Genomic DNA, 18339 nt, shown 5'->3' on the forward strand with positions numbered 1-18339 from the left:
TAGCAGAATATATCACCTTCTCAATTGTACTTTGAACATCATCTAGGATAGATGAGATGTTAGGTTATTAAAGAAGCTTTAATTTAACATGACTGAAATAATACAAAGCATATTCTCCAACCAATGAATGAATTTGGAATGAATGTGAGATAAAACTGAAAGTTTATAACAGAAGGAAATTTTGGAAAATCACCAGTATGTAGGACTTAACCAATATAACTCCTAAACAACCAAGAGGTCAAAGAAATTATAGAGAACAGCTAGATGTGAATAGATTAAAAAACTGCCATATGGTTAGGTGGTACAGGACTTGTAGGAAAATCTATGACTGCAAACATTGAAAACGTCAAGGGTGGTAATGTGCACCTGTAACACTGAGGTAGGAGGGTCAGTGGAGCTTGAGTTCATAGAAATACTCTAGTTCAAGAAAACTCCTACATACTTCAAGTCAGCCTTGAGAAGAAAACAACCTACAACTCTGAACAAAAAACTCAGTTCTACATGGCCCCCAGACATATAAAAAGTTAACATTAATCCTTAAAATCTTTCTTATGTTCAAGAGAAAACACTTCACCATTCATTGTATAAGACTAGAATTACAAGAACACCACAGTCAGATGTGGTGGTTTGAATATAAAATATCCCTCATATCCTCATGCGTTTGGGATTAAGCCTTATACTTAATCCCAAACTGGTGGAATCTTGCTAGAGGAGGTGTCCCTGTGAACAGGCCTCAGGATTTTATAGTCCAGCTCTGCTTGCCACAGGGAGCTCACTCTTGCTGCTTTCTTCCTGCTAACAGACAAGATGTGATGCTGTGGTTGTCTGCTTGTGCCTTGCTTTCCCTGCCATGATAAAACTTCCCTATTGTAAACTGAAATTAAAAAAAAAGAAAAAGAAAAAAAAATGTAAACTGAAATAAAAAAGACTGAATTGGGATAGAGAAAGGAAGGGAGGAGGATACTTAATAGGTTGATACTGTATATATGTAATTACAATTTAATGGGGAGGTAATATGATGGAGAATGGAATTTCAAATGGGAAAGTGTGGGGGTGGGGAGGGAGGGAATTACCATGGGATATATTTTATAATCATGGAAAATGTTAATAAAAATTTAAATAAATAAATAAATAAATGAAAAGCCAAAAAAAAAAAAAAAAACAAAACAAAAAAAAACCAAAACTGAATTGCAGTGGAGACCCCAGGATGTTGGAGATGCCAAGACTATGGTCAGCCATCAAGGAGAGCTGCTGGCTCAGGGTGGAGTCTGTCAGGAAGCAAGCAGCACAGTTGAAGTGAAAGAGTTGTCTAAGCATTTTGGAGCCCAGAGGATTTCATCACAAATCCTGGGTGTCAGACATGAAGCTTCAGAATTTGTTTTCCCTGCTGGCATTGGTCCAATCTTTCCTTGCTATGTCATCACTCCCCTTTGGAGTAGGAATATTTACTTTGTGCCTTTATGTGTTGGAACTTGTATGTTGATTTTACAAGGCTCACAGTTAAGGTATTGCTTTGGATTTCAGATGAAACTTTGGACTTCTGGACAGTGTTGGGACTGGTAAAGACCATGGGGACTTTTAAAATTAGACTGAATATACTTTGTACTATGAGTGGCCATGAGTCTATGGGGCCAGAGGTAGAATGTGGTGGTTTGGATGTGATGTCCCCCATGGCCTCATGTGTTCATGGTTAAGCCTTAAACTTGATCACCACCTGGTGGAGCCTTTGGATGGTGCAGCTTTGCAGTGTGTGTATCAGTAGGATCAGGCCTTGGGATTTAATAGTTCAGACCCCTTGCCAGAGGCAGCTCACTACTTACTGCTGCTTCCTTCCTATTGAAGTGACAAGATGTAATGCCCCAACTGTCTGTACATGATATGCCTTGAATGCCATGGTGAAACATCTCCTACCAACTACATGCTGAAATAAACCCTTTTCTTCCATAAGGTGATCCTGGTTGGGTGTTCTGTCTCAGCAATGAAAAGCTAATTGCTGCAGAAAATCAGTAGTTAATGTTGGTTGTGGTGGCACATGGCAGTAGAAAATTGCTGAAGAGAAGGCACCATGGTGCTGATAAGAAGTGACAGAGGAGTGTTCAGCACGGAAATATCTCTGTCACACCTTCCAAGGCTCAGGGTCCATTGCGGAAGAGGCGACAGAATGTAAGAATCAAAGGAAGGGTAGGACTCCTTACAACATGCTCCTCCAGACACAAAATGACCTGGATATCCATGACATCACAGTGCCTGACACTACCTACACAAGACCATCATAATAGGAGGAAAAGATCATGACATCAAAATAAAAGAGAGACTGATTGAGAGGGGGAGGGGATATGATAGAGAGTAGAGTTTCAAAGGGAAAAGTGGGGGAGGGAGGGAATTACCATGGGATGTTGTTTACAATTATGGAAGTTGTCAATAAAAAATATAAAATAAAATAATTGTAAAAATTGCTGAAGAAGTGGAGGCAGGATGATCAGGCTTAGAAGTATTGTTAAACCTATATTTAAATTACTGGATAGTAGAGATACATTTCTGGTGTATATGGCATAGTTATATCTTGTTAGATGGAATTACGTCATGTTATTGTCTTTATTTGGACATTAAGCATGACATACAGACATGTAGCCTGGTGTCAAATTGACAAGGGATAGAATTTTGAGAATTAAGTTCTGTTGACAACCTGACCAGACTAGGAATGGAGTGAAACACACCTCTTAGGCATGTCTGTCAGGGTATTTCTGGGCAAGATTAACTGAGGTAGTAAGTCCTTCTGCCAGAGTGGGCAACTCTTCTGCTGGGGGATTGCATAGAAGGATGCTTCAGGAGACACCAGAGCTTTTCTTCTTTTGTCCAGCTCAGTGTTACTCACTGGTACATGCTTCTGCTGTTCATTTATACTCATGGACTGAGTGGCTACCAGGTCCTGTGATACTGCAGCCTGTATCCAGCCTCACGGATTGAGTGGCTGCCTGGTTCTTTGACTTCCTAGCTTGCATCCAATCTGGTAAACAGGCAGCTATTGGGCTCTCCAGCCTGCACTCAGCCTGTGTATTGAACAGTTGCCAGGTTCTTTGAACTTTCAGGCTACTGCTGGACTGCTCAGCCTGTATTTTTATTTGTATTTATTTATTTGCTCATGTGTGGGAGAGAGAGACGCAGATAGAAAGGGAATGGGTGTACCAGGGCCTCAAGCCACTGCAAACAAACTCCAGATGCATGCGCCACCTTGTGCATCTGGCTTACATGGGCCCTGGGGAATTGAACAAAATATACCCAACTATACCTGGTGTATAAAAGAGTCACATACCATGTCTAAGTGGGATTTATCCAGCAATTCAAGGTTGGTTAAACATGAAAAAGCAGTATAGCTGGTTGTGGTGGCATATGGCAGTAGAAAATTGCTGAAGAGAGGTACCATGGTGCTGAGAAAAAGTAATAGAGGAGTGCTCAGCACTGAAATATCTCTATCACACCTTCCAAGGCTCAGGGTCCATTGTGGAAGAGGTGGCAGAAAGAACGTAAGAGCCAGAGGAAGGGTAGGATTCCTTACAATGTGCTCCTCCAGACACAAAATGGCCTGGACATCCATGACCTTATAGTGCCTGACACTACCTACACAAGACCATCATAATAGGAGGAAATAGCTGGGGTTGGCAATGAATGCTGTAATTACAGCATTTGGGAAGATTGTGAGTTTGAGGTCATCCTTGGCTACCTACTTATATCCTGACTCCAAAAACCAGAGGAAAAAAATCAGTATATTATGTTGACAAATTAAAGAACATAAGCACACAAGATCATTGTAATAGACATAGAAAAAGCATTTGATAAAATCCAGAACACCTTGAATAAAAACATTAAGCTAGGAATAGAAAATGACTTTCTCAACTTGATAAAGGATGACTAATCTACAGCTAAGTTCAAATCACTGCTGCTAGACTGAAAGCTCCTCTCTATCACCAAGATCACAACAAACATGAATGCTTGTTCATATCATTTCTATTCAACAATGTACTAACTGAGGTTTTAGCCAGGGACAAACAGGAAAATAAAACCACATTCAAATAGTAAAGGATGAACAAGAATGATCACATGCACAGAAACCCCTAAAGAATCCACCGAAGAAAAGATTTAAGTTTAGCAAAGTTGTAAGATAAAAGATTTATGTTGCTGGGCATGAAGGCACATGCCTTTAATCCTAGACCTCTAGACCTCAGGAGGCAGAGGTAGGAGGATTGCCGTGAGTTCAAGGCCATCCTAAGACTACATAGTGAATTCCAGGTCAGCCTGGGCTACAGCGAGACCCTACTTTGAAAAACAAAACAAAACAAAACAAAAAAAAAAAAAAAGAAAAAGAGAGAGATAAATATACAAAAATAAATCATATTCCTACAGCAATGAAGTATTGATACATAATACATCATGGATGAACCTTGAACACCTTAAGAGAAGCCAGATATAAAAGGATACATATTGTATTATTGAATATGAAATGCTCAGAATAGGTAATACATAACACAGTAGATTTATGGTTTCCAGGGGTGGCAGGAATGAGTAGTTACTGTTAATATGGTGATGAAAATGTTCTGGAGTTAAGACAGCTGTGGTGGTGCAGGACCTTGGAAAGATGCTGTCAACGTGTTCTTACTTCAGTGATGCTGAGATAGAAGGTAGAGAATTTATTGTTCCAAAGTTTACAGACATTGATCATCCTTCAAGCATGCAATATGACAAAATATTTAACCTCTCCCCATATATAAAGCAATTTTTTTTTTGTTTTGTTTTTGTTTTTTGAGGTAGGGTCTCACTCTAACCCAGGCTGACTTGGAATTCACTCTGAATTCTCAGGGTGGCCTCAAACTCACAGCAATCCTCCTACCTCTGCCTCCCGAGTGCTGGGACTAAAGGTGTGCGCCACCACACCCGGCTTCAAAGTATTTTATTTACATATATAAACTGCTCTCATCCACCTCTTTTGGGTTTAATTTTTTCTTTTTTTTTAAATTTTTTTTGTTTATTTTTACTTATTTGAGAGCGACAGAGAGAGAGAGAGAGAGAGAGAGAAAGAGGGAGATAGAGAGAGAGAGTGGGCATGCCAGGGCCTCCAGCCACTGCAAACCGAACTCCAGATGCATGCGCCCCCTTGTGCATCGGGCTAACGTGGGTCCTGGAGAATCGAGCCTCGAACCAGGGTCCTCAGGCTTCACAGGCAAGCACTTAACCACTAAGCCATCTCTCCAGCCCTAATTTGCTTTTTCAAAAATGAATACAAATTAAGTAAAAAGTATCTTGGAGAGAATTAATTACTATTCACTGTATATTTTGGAAGCCCTTACACTTTTCCCTTCATCGCACAAATATTTATTGAGCACTTACTACATGCAGAGCACTCTATTAGATAGGGTGATGATGGTGGGGGGCCACACACTTGGAAGTCTTTGCTGCTAGGAGGAGGAGCTGGGTTATTGGTGAAGGTAGATCAACTACAAAGGAAGAAGTTACCAGAGTGAATAGTATTCTTGAAGAGAGTACATGGAATAATGCAGCTGATTCCCTGAGGGAGTGCGATAACACAGGATGTCTTCACTCTCTTGTTCCTATCTGGCCACATTAGAGCTCACAGTGTCACTGGTCTTTCATGGGAGTCATGAGTATGCTCTGTGTGTCGCATCTAAATTAGCCTTTGAAACACAGGTCGGTGAATAATACTCAGTAGCACAGTCTTCTTATTTTATTTATTTATTTTAATACAAAGCTTTGGCATTAGCACTTTTATGAAAAAATAAAATGTACTAAAAATAAACGCTTGTGTGGCATGATTGGTAATGATGCACAAAAATAGTTTCTTTTTCCTCCAAGGCTATCAGTCAAAAAGCAGTGTCGTCTTCTTCAGAACCATTCTATCCTGTTGAGGAAAAGGAAAAAAGAGGTCATTAATTAATTAAAGGGTAGATGTCAATGTCTTAAAATGATAAGTAATCCTAAGTAAAGAGTGACCCAGGACTGTCCCCAGCTGTTTCCCAATCCCTTTCACAAGGCCAGTAAGACTCTAGTGTTTGCCTGAAACCAGCAGCAAGTACTGCTGATAGTATCTTGTTTAACATACAGGGACAGCTCTCACACAATTTACAAGGTCTCCTGGCTTAAAGGTATGTGCCAAATGCTCAGTGTGCTGGAATCTGTAGCTGCTTTCATTAAGTTATGCCCTCTTTTACCACTCAGGAATTTCACTGGTGACTTGGAAGTAAGAATGGTAGTTCACAGATGTCCAGGGATGTATGGCTTTGTTCCAGGAGTACCTAGATTTTGGGTGCAATAAGTGTGTGTCAGCATCTCTACAGTAAGTGCTAAGAAGTGTCTGAAGTCTTCTGAAGTGTCCTGATGCTGCCTGCTTTGAAGCATCTATGGGCCACCCTTGCTTTCTGGCCCTTTGTACTGCAGCTTACTCTCTCAAGATGGCTCATTTCCACTGTTTCCAAACTATGTCTAGTGCTCATCGCTTAACTCCTTTCCGAGTACCAGACTTATTCTAGTTACTCCATCTTTGGTTGTCATACAACATCTCTAGCATCTATACATTCACTTCCTCTCCTCCCCACAACTCTTGATTTCTTCCTTCAACTCCTTATTTTTACTTGTAACTCTTTTTTGCCTCTATTCTCTACCATGTCAACTTCTTAGCCACCAGCAATTATCTTTTTTACTGTTTCTAAGAAAAAAGTTATCAAACCACACAACTCCCTGAACCCGCTCTGTTTTTTCCTCACTTTGTTCCCTGATTTCTCCCTGTGAGGTTTCTAAGTCATTCCCTGCATGAAACCTTTTCTTCAGCTCCCTCACGCCCTGTGCCCCTCCCTCTCTTCTCTTGCTTCCTTCATTTCAGACTTCTGCAGGTGAAGGCCAGGCCTCTGTTGATCCACCCTCTGAGGCTGGAGCTTCCTGAGCTCCAGGGAAATGAGATCAAAATGAAAGGAAAGTATCTGGCTTCTTTTGAAAAGGCTCTTGTATGAATGATGTTTGTAACTTTACATAAAATCCTGTTTTATTATTTATTATAGTTCAGATTGAAGATACGATATTTACTACATACTATTTTGTCAGATAAGAAGGGTATTATGATAGAACTTGTAAAGGGTAAATAAGCTTCTTTTTTTTTCTTTTTTTTTTTTTTTGGTGTTTTGAGGTAGGGTCTCACTCTAGCCCAGGCTGACCTGGAATGCACTATGTAGTTTCAGGGTGGCCTCGAACTCACGGTGATCCTCCTACCTCTGCCTCCCGAGTGCTGGGATTAAAGGTGTGTGCCACCACGCCTGGCTAAATGAGCTTCTTTATTTTGCTCTGCTATCCTTTTAAGAAATGATGAACTAATACAGCCCTAACTTTCCTTGCTTCTGATGGCAAGAAAATGACCACAGCCAAGACAATAGAGAAGTTTTCACCAAAACGGTTGCCTTTAATAGTCTTTTCCTCAATCATTGTTTTGGAAAGTACATTTTCTTCTTCAGAAATATTATTGGAGCCCTCAACAGCCCTCAAGTCGGGATGTGTACAGAAATGAGTTGATGCAGAAGCACACTGGTCTGAACTGCACGGTACTGCCTCCTACAGTGTCTTGCAGGAATTAATCCCTCTGCGCCTCAGTGTCTCATGCTCACAGTGGCTAGAAAAATTAATTATACTAAGAGAAGGGAGAAGACCCAGTGTCCAACAATACATCTCAGGGGTAACTTTAAATTTTTACTGGAATTGCAAGGAAGATTCTCAGTAAAATAAAAAATCCAACAACATGGATGCTAGTCTAAGCAAGAGTATTGGGCTGAAAGCTAAAAATTAAAAAAAAAAAATAGACCAGTGTTTCTCAACCTGCAGGATACAATATATTAACATAAATCTTCTTTTCAACCTAAATATTCATGAACAGCATGAACAAAACCAACAAAGTTTAGGATAGGTGACATTAGAGAATATTGCATGCAGTAAGGGGAACATTTGTAAAATGTCTGTTTTAGTTATGTAAGTAGGAGTACTGGGTCACGAAGCAGAATAAATATCTTGCTATGGAAGATGATAAAAGTCTGAAAAAGACTGTTTTTGAAATTGAAGATTCTGGCCTTCTAGGAAGACAGTTTCTAGGTGGGCTGCCTCACACAGGACTAGCCTTGTCACTTCTGTGTGAGCATACAGGTGCTGGCAAGTTCTCTAGCTTTCAAAGTTTTCCACATCATAGATGGTCAGCTCATCAACTCTACCTTGTAGGAAGTTCAATTTCTGTATTAAATCTACTTTACTGTTAGGTGTTAGAACTCTAGAACTATAGAGCAAGTACTACCTTATTTTTTGCAATGGCTAGACAATATGAGACAATTGTTGAGTATAACATAAGGCAACTCCCAGTACAGGAATAAGAACTTGGTAAGCACTTAAGTCAACAGCAGTTCCTCTCTTTAGAATGCCTGAAAAGACTTCTCACATACCCTATCTTCCCTCATTTTTTATAGGGTATGTTTATGTATGTGTGCATGCAAATAGGCGTGTGTGTGTGTGTGTGTGTGTGTGTGTGTGTGTGTATGTGTGTGTATGTGGAGGTCAGAGGTTGACATGGGTGTCTTTCTTTATTGCTTTCTATTTTACTTAGGTAAGGTCTCTCACTTAAGCCCAGAACTCATCAATTCAGCGAGTTGATCTTGCCAGTTTGCCCTGGGGATTCCCTGTCTCTGCTTTTACATGCTGGGATTACAGGTGGCAACTATGCCCACTCAGCATCTATGTAGGTATGGTGATAAAAATTCCAGTCCTTACTTGAACAGCAAGTGCTTTACCAACGGAGCGGTCTCTCTAGCCTCTTTTCCCTCTTGTCTATGGAAAGCATTCCTGAGACGTCAAAGGGTTCCATTTTCAGAACATTTCATATTGATACTCTGCTAATCTCTCAATGTTCCTCTCAAAAAGAGCCCTAACCAGCTGACTGCAGTAGCACAAGCCAAAAAGCAAGAAGAGTCCTAACCATAGTAATTCAGAAATCTTTAGTACAGAGTAAAATGAACATATCAATTGTTTCCATCTGGTGGATAAGTGTCTAAAACTGCACCTGGACAGCTCACCAGAACTACTGGTGGGGACACTAGGGCCCATCTACCTGCTAAAAATGTCTAGAAGTAAGGGCTTTAAATCTTAGCTTACTCTACATGAACATTTGTTCCACTTACTTCATTACATTAACCACATCATATTTATTCCATCCTGCTCAGACTCATTTGAAAATCCCAAGTATCTGGGCTATACTTCTCTGTTGCAATCTTAGGATTTATTTATTTATTTATTTGGTGTGTGTGTGTGTGTGTGTGTGTGTGTGTGTGTGTGTGTGTGTGACTATGGAGGCCAGAGGTGGATCTCAGGTACTTCCTCAATTGCTCTCTAGCTTACTATTTGAGAAAGGGTCTCTTGTTAAACCTAGAGCTCACCAGTTCAGCTAGACTAGCTAGTTAGTGAGCCCCAAAGATTCTCTGTCTCCACCTGGCCAGCACTGTGATTACAGGTACATGCCACCATGCCTAGCATTCTGTGGGTAGTGGGGATCTGAATTCAGATCCTCATGGTTGCATGGCCAGCACTTTACTCACCAAGCCATCCTCTTAGCCCCAAACATGATTTTTAAGAATAAGAATTTAAAAAATAGAAAAAGGACCTAGAAGATACCTAGGCTAACTTCCTACTCAGCTTCAAAATTTCCCCCATAGCATCCACATACGTATTTGTTACTCAAATAAAAACTATCATGAAAATATTTATCTTTCTCCCACTGAGGGAAAGATAGAATGATATAAATATATGCTGGCAGATATTTGGGTTTCATAAGGTCTATCTGAGCAAACAGAACAAAACATCTCCCACAAGAAATGGATTTCAATAACTTTGCTTTCCTATGCACCAAGACTTTCAGGATGGGAAACAATGCACAGCACATTTACCTCATACTTATTTGCTTCTTTCATCATCATCATGGTTATTATTCACGTTTGTTTGCAGTGTCAAATTTTTGGGGGCACAATTAGTCATAGTAGAGTATTTAAACAAATATCACTTCTTCCAACAGAAGGGCAGTGAGTCCAAATAAATGGGTTTCTGATTTAGCCAATTGTGTCAAGCTCTGGAAATGGTTCTGTGAGTAAGGGCAGGATGGAATGTTTTACTGTTGGGGCTGCTCCCTGGTGCAGGGGAGGTCTGAATCTGCCCGGGTTCCACATGGCTGCCCTTACAGCTGCTCAGCCTGCCTGCAGCATTTCATGGGTGAATATATGCACCAGGGTCTGCTGAAATTGCAGTATGCAAGGGTAGTGACTGGAAATACTGACAAGAGAGTAAACTACTTTAATAGGTGTGTATATATATACATTGATTTAGGGGTCTACTGAAATTGCAGTATATGTGACTAGCAGTACTGCCTAAAGTAAGCTACTTTAGTAGGCAGATGTGAAGTGAAGCTACTAGTTTTCATATTGTCACTAAAATGTCAAAGGTCTTCTATAATTTGTATAAGATTATTTTACAAATGGGTGAGGTTAAACCAATGGGATTAAAGTGAAAAAGGATGTTATTTTGGCTTTAAGTTTGTTGACAGATAAAGGCAAAAAAGAGAAGACAGATTCTGACATTAATAAATGAAGAATTACAAATTTGCTAAAACAAGACTCTCATATAGGACTTTTTCATCAGCCTTTTTGAGACATTGGGTATGAGTGACTATTACCTTTTCTATTATCTCTCACAATAAAAGTGGCCTTTAAACAATTAAGTTAATTCACCTGGATTACTGGTTCACATCTTTAACCCCAGCATTCATTCGTACTCAAGAGGCTGAGGTAGGAGGATTGCTACGAGTTTGAGGCCAACCTGGGCTACAGAGTGAGACCCTGCCTCAAACAACAACAACAAAAAACAAGTTATACTTAGTGTTAAACAAAAATGAAAATCATATAAAAGCCCAAATTAAAGAGAAAAAAATCCCCTTCCCCAATCTAACATAAGATAAATTACCTCTAATATTTTCATGCATCCACATGTGTGTACAGATGTGTGCACGCATACACACACACACACTCTCTCTCTCTCTCATTCCATTTTTTTCTCTAAATGCGATCATGGATACTGCCCTTCAGAATGGTTTTGAAGGCAACAAAGTCACAGCCAAATGAACAATTGCAATCCACCCTCCACAAAGGCTAATGGGAGAAGGGATGGACTAAAGATCCATGACTTAGATTCTGAGTCATGCAGGCATTTATGCATGGAACAGAAATGATGATGCTCAAGGTACTTCGATTTCTAACAGTAGCATGCCTACTAAGCACTCTCCACAATATTTGATGTATAAACTGGCATCTGGGAGATTCTGAGTGACAATCAGATGACCATTAAATTGCTTACCAATTTCTTCTCAGTGCCCAGAGTGTCACTTTCACTTATAATAGCTATCACTGTTAGTGAAAGTCTTAAGAATTTACTTATGGAGTAACCTGAGAGTAAGCAAAAGATAGTTACAGGGCAAATAATTATGGTATTCTGAACTGAGGCCCTCACAGACCTCCTATAGTTTTGTGTCTAATTTCACATAAGACATTTGCCAAGTGCAATAAAGGCAGATGGCCATCTTCATAGAACTTTTATGGATTCTCAGCAGAATTAGTTTGGCTAACATTTATTGAGCACTTATATAGCAGGCACCGTGCTAAAGCACATTTCACACTGTTTCTTCACAACCCTATGATATGGTCTTACTAATACATATTCATTTTGATGATATAAATAAGCTTCAGATTCATTTTTCTGCCCAGGTTTCACAAATGAAAAATGTAGGAGCTGACTGAGTGACATGTAGGTGTGTCTAAACGTAGAGCAAGACACTGAGTTCTGCCAAAGGGCCTGCAGGGCATTAGGCAGTGTCAAGTGAAGCAGCTGGAGGGTGAGGAAGACTCTTCATCAGAAGACAAAGGGATGTCAATCTATCCTGATCTCCTCCAAGTATGTAAGAGGTCAGGGATGCCAAAATGTATTTTCTGCAAACACCTATCAACAATTCAGGTTAAAGTTTACGAAATCATGTCATGGGAAGTGGAGGTTTTCAACAGATGGGCAATATTCAATCAACTGCATAATATTGTTTGGTTATTATTAATCACTTAGACTGACAGGGCATAACTGAATATGGGAAGAATACATGAAGCATACTAATTTAGGCTCAAATTGGACACTGTCTGAGAGTTGCTTCCTTCTCTAATTTTCTTGAATACTGAGGGAAAGACAGGGATGTCTAATAGATGAAAATTTAAGACAAATAAAAATGAATAAATGAATAACCATTTTTTTTCCTCTCGAGGTAGAGCCCAAGTTGACCTAGAATTCACTGTTATAGTCTCTGGCTAGCCTTGAATTCAGTGACCCTCCTAACTCAGCCTCTCAAGTACTGGGATTAAAGGCATGTGCCACCATGCCCAGCAGGATAATCCTTCATATATCTTGTTACCACAAAAAGCTACTTTTGGAAAATAATTGCACCCAAATGGACCATTATAGTTATTTAACCCAATTTTTCATCCCCTGAAAAAAAAATCTTACCTATAGCAACCCTGACAAATAACACAGCTTTTGCCTGCATTCCTAGCTCTCTGCACTTCCGATGGCAAATCATATCATTAAGAAACCTGACTCATGTTCTTTCCTTTTTTTTTTTTTTTTTTTTTGGTTTTTCGAGGTAGGGTCTCACCCTGGTCCAGGCTGACCTGGAATTAACTATGTACTCTCAGGGTGGCCTTGAACTCACGGTGATCCTCCTACCTCTGCCTCCCGAGTGCTGGGATTAAAGACGTGCGCCACCACGCCCAGCGATCCTGTTCTTTCCTTTATTGAGGTAAAACTTGCCTTTCAGAAGCCTACACTGGCCCTCATTCTGCCCTTGGAGTCATCATTACTTATGCTGACTTTCCCCACCTCCAGGAAGTCTTTTGTAATACTTTGAAACAGTAGATTCTAGCTGTTTTGTTTCTGCAAACTAAATATCCACGACCCCATCCAACCATATGCAAGGGTGTCAGTGTCTTCCCAAAAGTTGAGTAAGACACTAGATAATGTCTGATGAAACCACATAAAGTGGGGCTATTCCTATTGATGATACTGATATTCTTTCACATATTAAGACTGTACTGGTGTGTTTGGCATTTGTATTACACTGTAGATCTAGTCTAGTTTGTGGCTAGATTTTTTTTTCTCATGTGAGCTATTCTTATTGGATAAGGTAAATTCCCATTCTATGTAACTGAAAATATACATTCATGAAATAAATTGTTAGCTGTGATCTTACTGGAATCAGAGGAAACAGGTGGAAAGCAAATCCTTGCTACCTTCATGAAAGTTACAAGTTTTCTTGGGATCATCTGGCACATGCAATCCAAAAAACAATTTGCTACTTACTCATTAGCATTCAAGCTAGCTGTGGCTCTGATGATCATGTAGCAGAGTGTGAGAGCACTGAGGAGGCCAAAACTGGCAATAATAAACCATTCTTCTGTTGACAAAGGAAAGGGAGGAAATCACTCTGGGGAGAAGGGTTAGGTCAAATCGATGTCAACACTTCCCTCAAATGCAACGAAGCAGTCGTCAACGGAGGTGTAAGCCAAGACTGGCTCAAGGAAGTGAAGCAGGAGGAGGTTTGCCAGAGAGCTACTAACTAGAGAAGGTTAGTGGAAGTACTGGTAAAAGCTGCAAGGAGAAAGGAAAGCATGGCTCAACCATTTCCAGTTTAGGTCCTGTGGTGTGTGAGGAGTGTGGCCACTGGAAAGTGTATGGGAAAAATAGATAAATTGCACAAGAACATAGATTATTTTTATTCTTAAATTAAACAAGTTGAGAAACATACTTATAACCATTTTTCAAATTCTTTTTGTCATTTCTGCATGGTTCTTATACTCAGTCTTAGATAATGACTCAGGAACATAGAGTAGTGAATGGCTCTGAAGTCTTGTGGGTACTCCAGTCTGCAAATCGCTCCTCTATGGCATCCATGACATGTGGGTTTATTTAGAATATTAACATTAAAAGGACACCAGATGACTGTGTCAAGAAAACAGGATTATGGGTTCATGCCCCTCTGCTGAGTAACACTGGTTTTTCTGTCTCTGTAGAGAAGTAGGAGGGGATCAATCTCTTTTTTTCTCTAAGATTAAATCCAAGGCTCGGTGCATAGTAGGCAGTGTCCCACTGAGCTTCATGTTCAGACCTTTAAAGTATTTTATCTGTGTGTTTTGTCCCAACCAGAAAATCAGTTACTATTTCCCTTAAGTAAAGAGCCTATATTATTATGCTGACACTCAAGACACAGAATTTACTGGGAACCACAAATGACTTGAGAACCATTTAACTTGCTAAAGATTTTTATAGTTTTTAGAATCTAAAATACATTTTAAAGATTTATGTATTTATTTCTGGATGTGGGTGCACATATGCTATGGTGTGTGTGTGTAGGTCAGAGGACAACTTTTGGGCTGGTCCTTGCCTGTTGACATTTGAGGCAGAGTTTCTCATGCTGGATTCTCAACCTATAATTTCTGCTGGGCTCACCTTGAGCTTCTACGAAATTCTCCTGTCTGCCTCCCATGCCGCCATTCACATCAGCATGGTGGGATTACAGAAACCCACCATGGCTTCCATCATTTTTTTTTTTTTTTTCGAGGTAGGGTTTTACTCTAGCCTAGGCTGACCTGGAATTCACTATGGAGTCTCAGGATGGCCTCGAACTCGTGGCAATCCTCTTACCTCTGCCTCCCAAGTGCTGGGATTAAAGGCGTGCGCCACCGTACCCGGCTCCATCTTAATATAAGGTCTGGGGATGGAACTCAGGTACTCTGGATTGGGTGGTAAGCACTTTACCCACACAGCCATCTCTCCAGCCCAGACTTTTTCTTTTTTTTTTCGAGGTAGGGTTTCACTCTGGCTCAGGCTGACCTGGAATTCACTATGTAGCCTCAGGGTGGCCTCGAACTCTTGGTGATCCTCCTACCTCTGCTTTCTGAGTGCTGGGATTAAAGGCGTGCACCACCATACTCGGCCAGCCCAAGACTTTTAACTATAAATTAAAGGGTGGACCAGATAGATGGCTTAGTGGTTAAGGCATTTGCCTACAAAGCCAAAGGACCCAGGTTTGATTCCCCTGGACCCACATAAACTAGATGCATAAGGTGGCACATGTGTCTGGAGTTTGATTGCAGTGGCTGAAGACCCTAGTGCATCCATTCTCTCTCTCCCCCTATTTGCCTCTTTTTTTAATTTCTCAAATAAAATAAGATAAAACAAAAGTTATAAAAATATTTCTGTGATAAAAATATTCCCAGGAGTATACATTAGATAGGGCTCATTATAAAATAATACTAACAAAATTCCTTCTATTTTTTTTTAAATTTATTTATTTATTTATTTATTTATTTATTTATTTATTTGAGAGTGACAGACACAGAGAGAAGGACAGATAGAGGGAGAGAGAGAGAATGGGCGTGCCAGGGCTTCCAGCCTCTGCAAACGAACTCCAGACGCGTGCGCCCCCTTGTGCATCTGGCTAACGTGGGACCTGGGGAACCGAGCCTCGAACCGGGGTCCTTAGGCTTCACTGGCAAGCGTTTAACTGCTAAGCCATCTCTCCAGCCCTCCTTCTATATTAATAATAAAGACAGACTTTATTTATACCTAGAATTCCAAATGTTTATATGTAATAGTTGTGTAGAGAATTTTTTTTTAAGTTCTTCTAGTTAGTGAATAAAATACTGGGTTTCATGTGATATTTTCATACAGATAACATTGATATTTCTATTTTAAAAGCTTATTTATGTTATTTATTTGTGTGTGTGTGTGTGTGTGTGTGTGTGTGTGTGTGTGTGTGAACATGTGCACATTGTAAAGGTGGCTAGGGAATTGAACCCAGGCTGGTGAGCCTTGCAAGATAGTGTCTTTAACTGCTAAGCCATATCCCCCATACGGTTTTACTTATTCTAGGTTTCATGTTGCCTAAAATTGCATGAAAAATTGAATGTGTATACATTTTCCAGAAAAGGTTATTACAGCTCCATTAGCTTTTAAGAGGAGGTAACTTTTAAAAAGGCTAAGAAGAGTTCTTCAGGATTCCAGGTGTTGAGCTTGTTCTATGAGCTTATCTTTGCTGGCCTTGTTAATCTCTATTATTACAATGTTTAGCAAACTCTTTCTAAATAACAGTGCAGCCACTGTTTCTGGGATTACACATGTCACTAGTAGGTTAACCTTTTTATTTAAGTCAAAATGAACATTCAAGAATTCATGTAAAATCAACCATTTTAATCTATATAATATTTAAGTTAGGACAAATTAATCCCAGTACTTAAAAAATAGTTAACAACAGCAGGAGCTTAACATAGCTTTTTTTCCCCCTTCCTTTTTTTTTTAATTAAAATTTTTTTTTTGTTTATTTTTCTTTATTTATTTGAAAGTGACAGAGAGAGAGAGAGAAAGAGAGAGAGAGAGAGAGAGAGAGAGAGAGAGAATATGGGCGTGCCAGGGCCTCCAGCCACTGCAAACAAGCTCCAGACACGTGCGCCCCCTTGTGCATCTGGTTAACGTAGGTTCTGGGGAATCGAGCCTCAAACCGGAGTCCTTAGGCTTCACAGGCAAATGCTTACTACTAAGCAATCTCTCCAGCCCCTCCTTCCTTTTGTTTTGACCCAGGGTCTTGCTTAGTAGCTGAGGCTGGTCTTCAACCTTTAATCCTCCTGCCTTCACTCCCCAAGTCCTGGGATTATAGAAATGCCACAATGCCCATCTTCTTAGAGCCCCCACCCCCTTTTTTACAGTACCAAGATAGAACTGAGGACCTTGCAGCATGTGTCCTTCCACTGAGCTAACCCTCCCTCCCAGATTCTTACAGTGTGTGCCCTTCCACTGAGCTACTCCTTGCCCAGCTCCTTACAAAATTTTGTACATGATAAACAGACTTAGAACATCAATATTTCTGTACCTCTAAATCCTGAACACATATTATATTTGTGTCATGTGTGATTTTACTTATAAAAGTCTGTAACCAAAGAGAAGTGAATACCATCAGAGTAATACTTGGTGGGCCTAAGAGTACTTCAGAAGTAGTCCTCCTCAGCTGGGCCCTGGGCACCTCTGTCCTCCCACTGCTTACTTAGTACACTGCCTTGTATACAGTGGCTGCTGCGTGAATGGACTGAAGCTGCTTGTAGGCTTCAGGGCTCTGGAAGGGATAACACAGGAAGCTTGAGCTAGTGTAATCACATGAATTTTATTCACTGGCAGTATGTATAAATTCTGTTAAAAGGTGTTTATTTAGTATATGAAGTAATGATTATTTTTAATCAACAAAAACAAGATTTTGAAGACATTTCCACATAAAATGCAACAAGATATGTGCTTAATGTAGTAGTAGGTGCTCAATAAATGTCTGATCCATAAAGAACTTATAAAAATTCAATAAATAATCATCTCCTTTATTAGTATTAGACCAAAAATTTAAAAACCTAGACCATAAAATCTAAATGTCAAAGTAGAAAAACCATGAAATGTTGCTAAAAAAAAAAAAAAACACTGGGAAATGGTAAGAGACCAGCCAAACTATATCAAAGAATAGTTTACTTTTAACTGAATGGAAATTTTTAGGGTTCAGAAGACTGCTAAGATAAAGCTTGGGTAACGATTATCTAATCACCAACTGTGATTGCTTAAAAGCCATACATTAAATAAAACAAGCCACATGTTTTTATATATAAAGAGCAAACTATTCTACAAAACTATTTTCCCCAGTTTATTGACTCTCAGTGGTAAGCAAAGTCCCATTAGCTGTAGGCCTTGAAGCTCAGGGCAAGCAATAGCATAAATCAGAAAAGGCAGTACCAGAGTGGAGATGAGAGGTGGATGGAAGGTTGTTAGATGGAAACTGTACATACAGAAAGAATGGAATCGGAGAAAAGAGCTTGCTTGTTGCAGGGTGAAAAATCTACAGTTTCCACACACACACACACCAGCAGCCCACTCACACTGTATATAGAGACACTACCCTCGAAAAGTTCTGTACATTTCTTTTCTGCTTATTACCAATTTAACACTCAAGGCATTTATAACCAGTCTTGGTGGATCTGGATTGTTTTTAAGTCATGTACAAATAAACAGTTAAGTGTCAGGATATCAAACTTACATAAAGTGGACATCAGCTTTGACAGATCATCTCAATTGTGAAGCTCTGCATTTTTAAGTTCAAATTCTAGACTTGTTTTTCACTAAGTTGCTTGAAGCCCAAGAGAC

At 39.8% G+C, this 18339-nt stretch overlaps 1 protein-coding gene across 2 annotated transcripts in view; it reads right to left on the minus strand.

Annotated features, from left to right (window-relative positions):
- Positions 1-18339, minus strand: part of Rnf130 (ring finger protein 130) — a 143198-nt gene that overhangs the window by 17523 nt on the left and 107336 nt on the right. The window contains exons 8-9 of one of the 2 annotated variants that reach the window (XM_004666610.3): positions 13471-13564; positions 5723-5911 (exon numbers count right to left, since the gene is read on the minus strand). The exons of the other annotated variant lie outside the window; for it this stretch is intronic. Coding sequence (XP_004666667.2) covers positions 5896-5911; positions 13471-13564 — 110 coding nt within the window. The 3' untranslated portion in view covers positions 5723-5895. Of the gene's footprint in view, positions 1-5722; positions 5912-13470; positions 13565-18339 lie in introns of those variants that run through there. 2 annotated transcript variants of the gene reach the window in all.

The sequence above is a fragment of the Jaculus jaculus genome, chromosome 6 (genome assembly GCF_020740685.1).
Source record: "Jaculus jaculus isolate mJacJac1 chromosome 6, mJacJac1.mat.Y.cur, whole genome shotgun sequence".
Taxonomy (NCBI): domain Eukaryota; kingdom Metazoa; phylum Chordata; class Mammalia; order Rodentia; family Dipodidae; genus Jaculus; species Jaculus jaculus.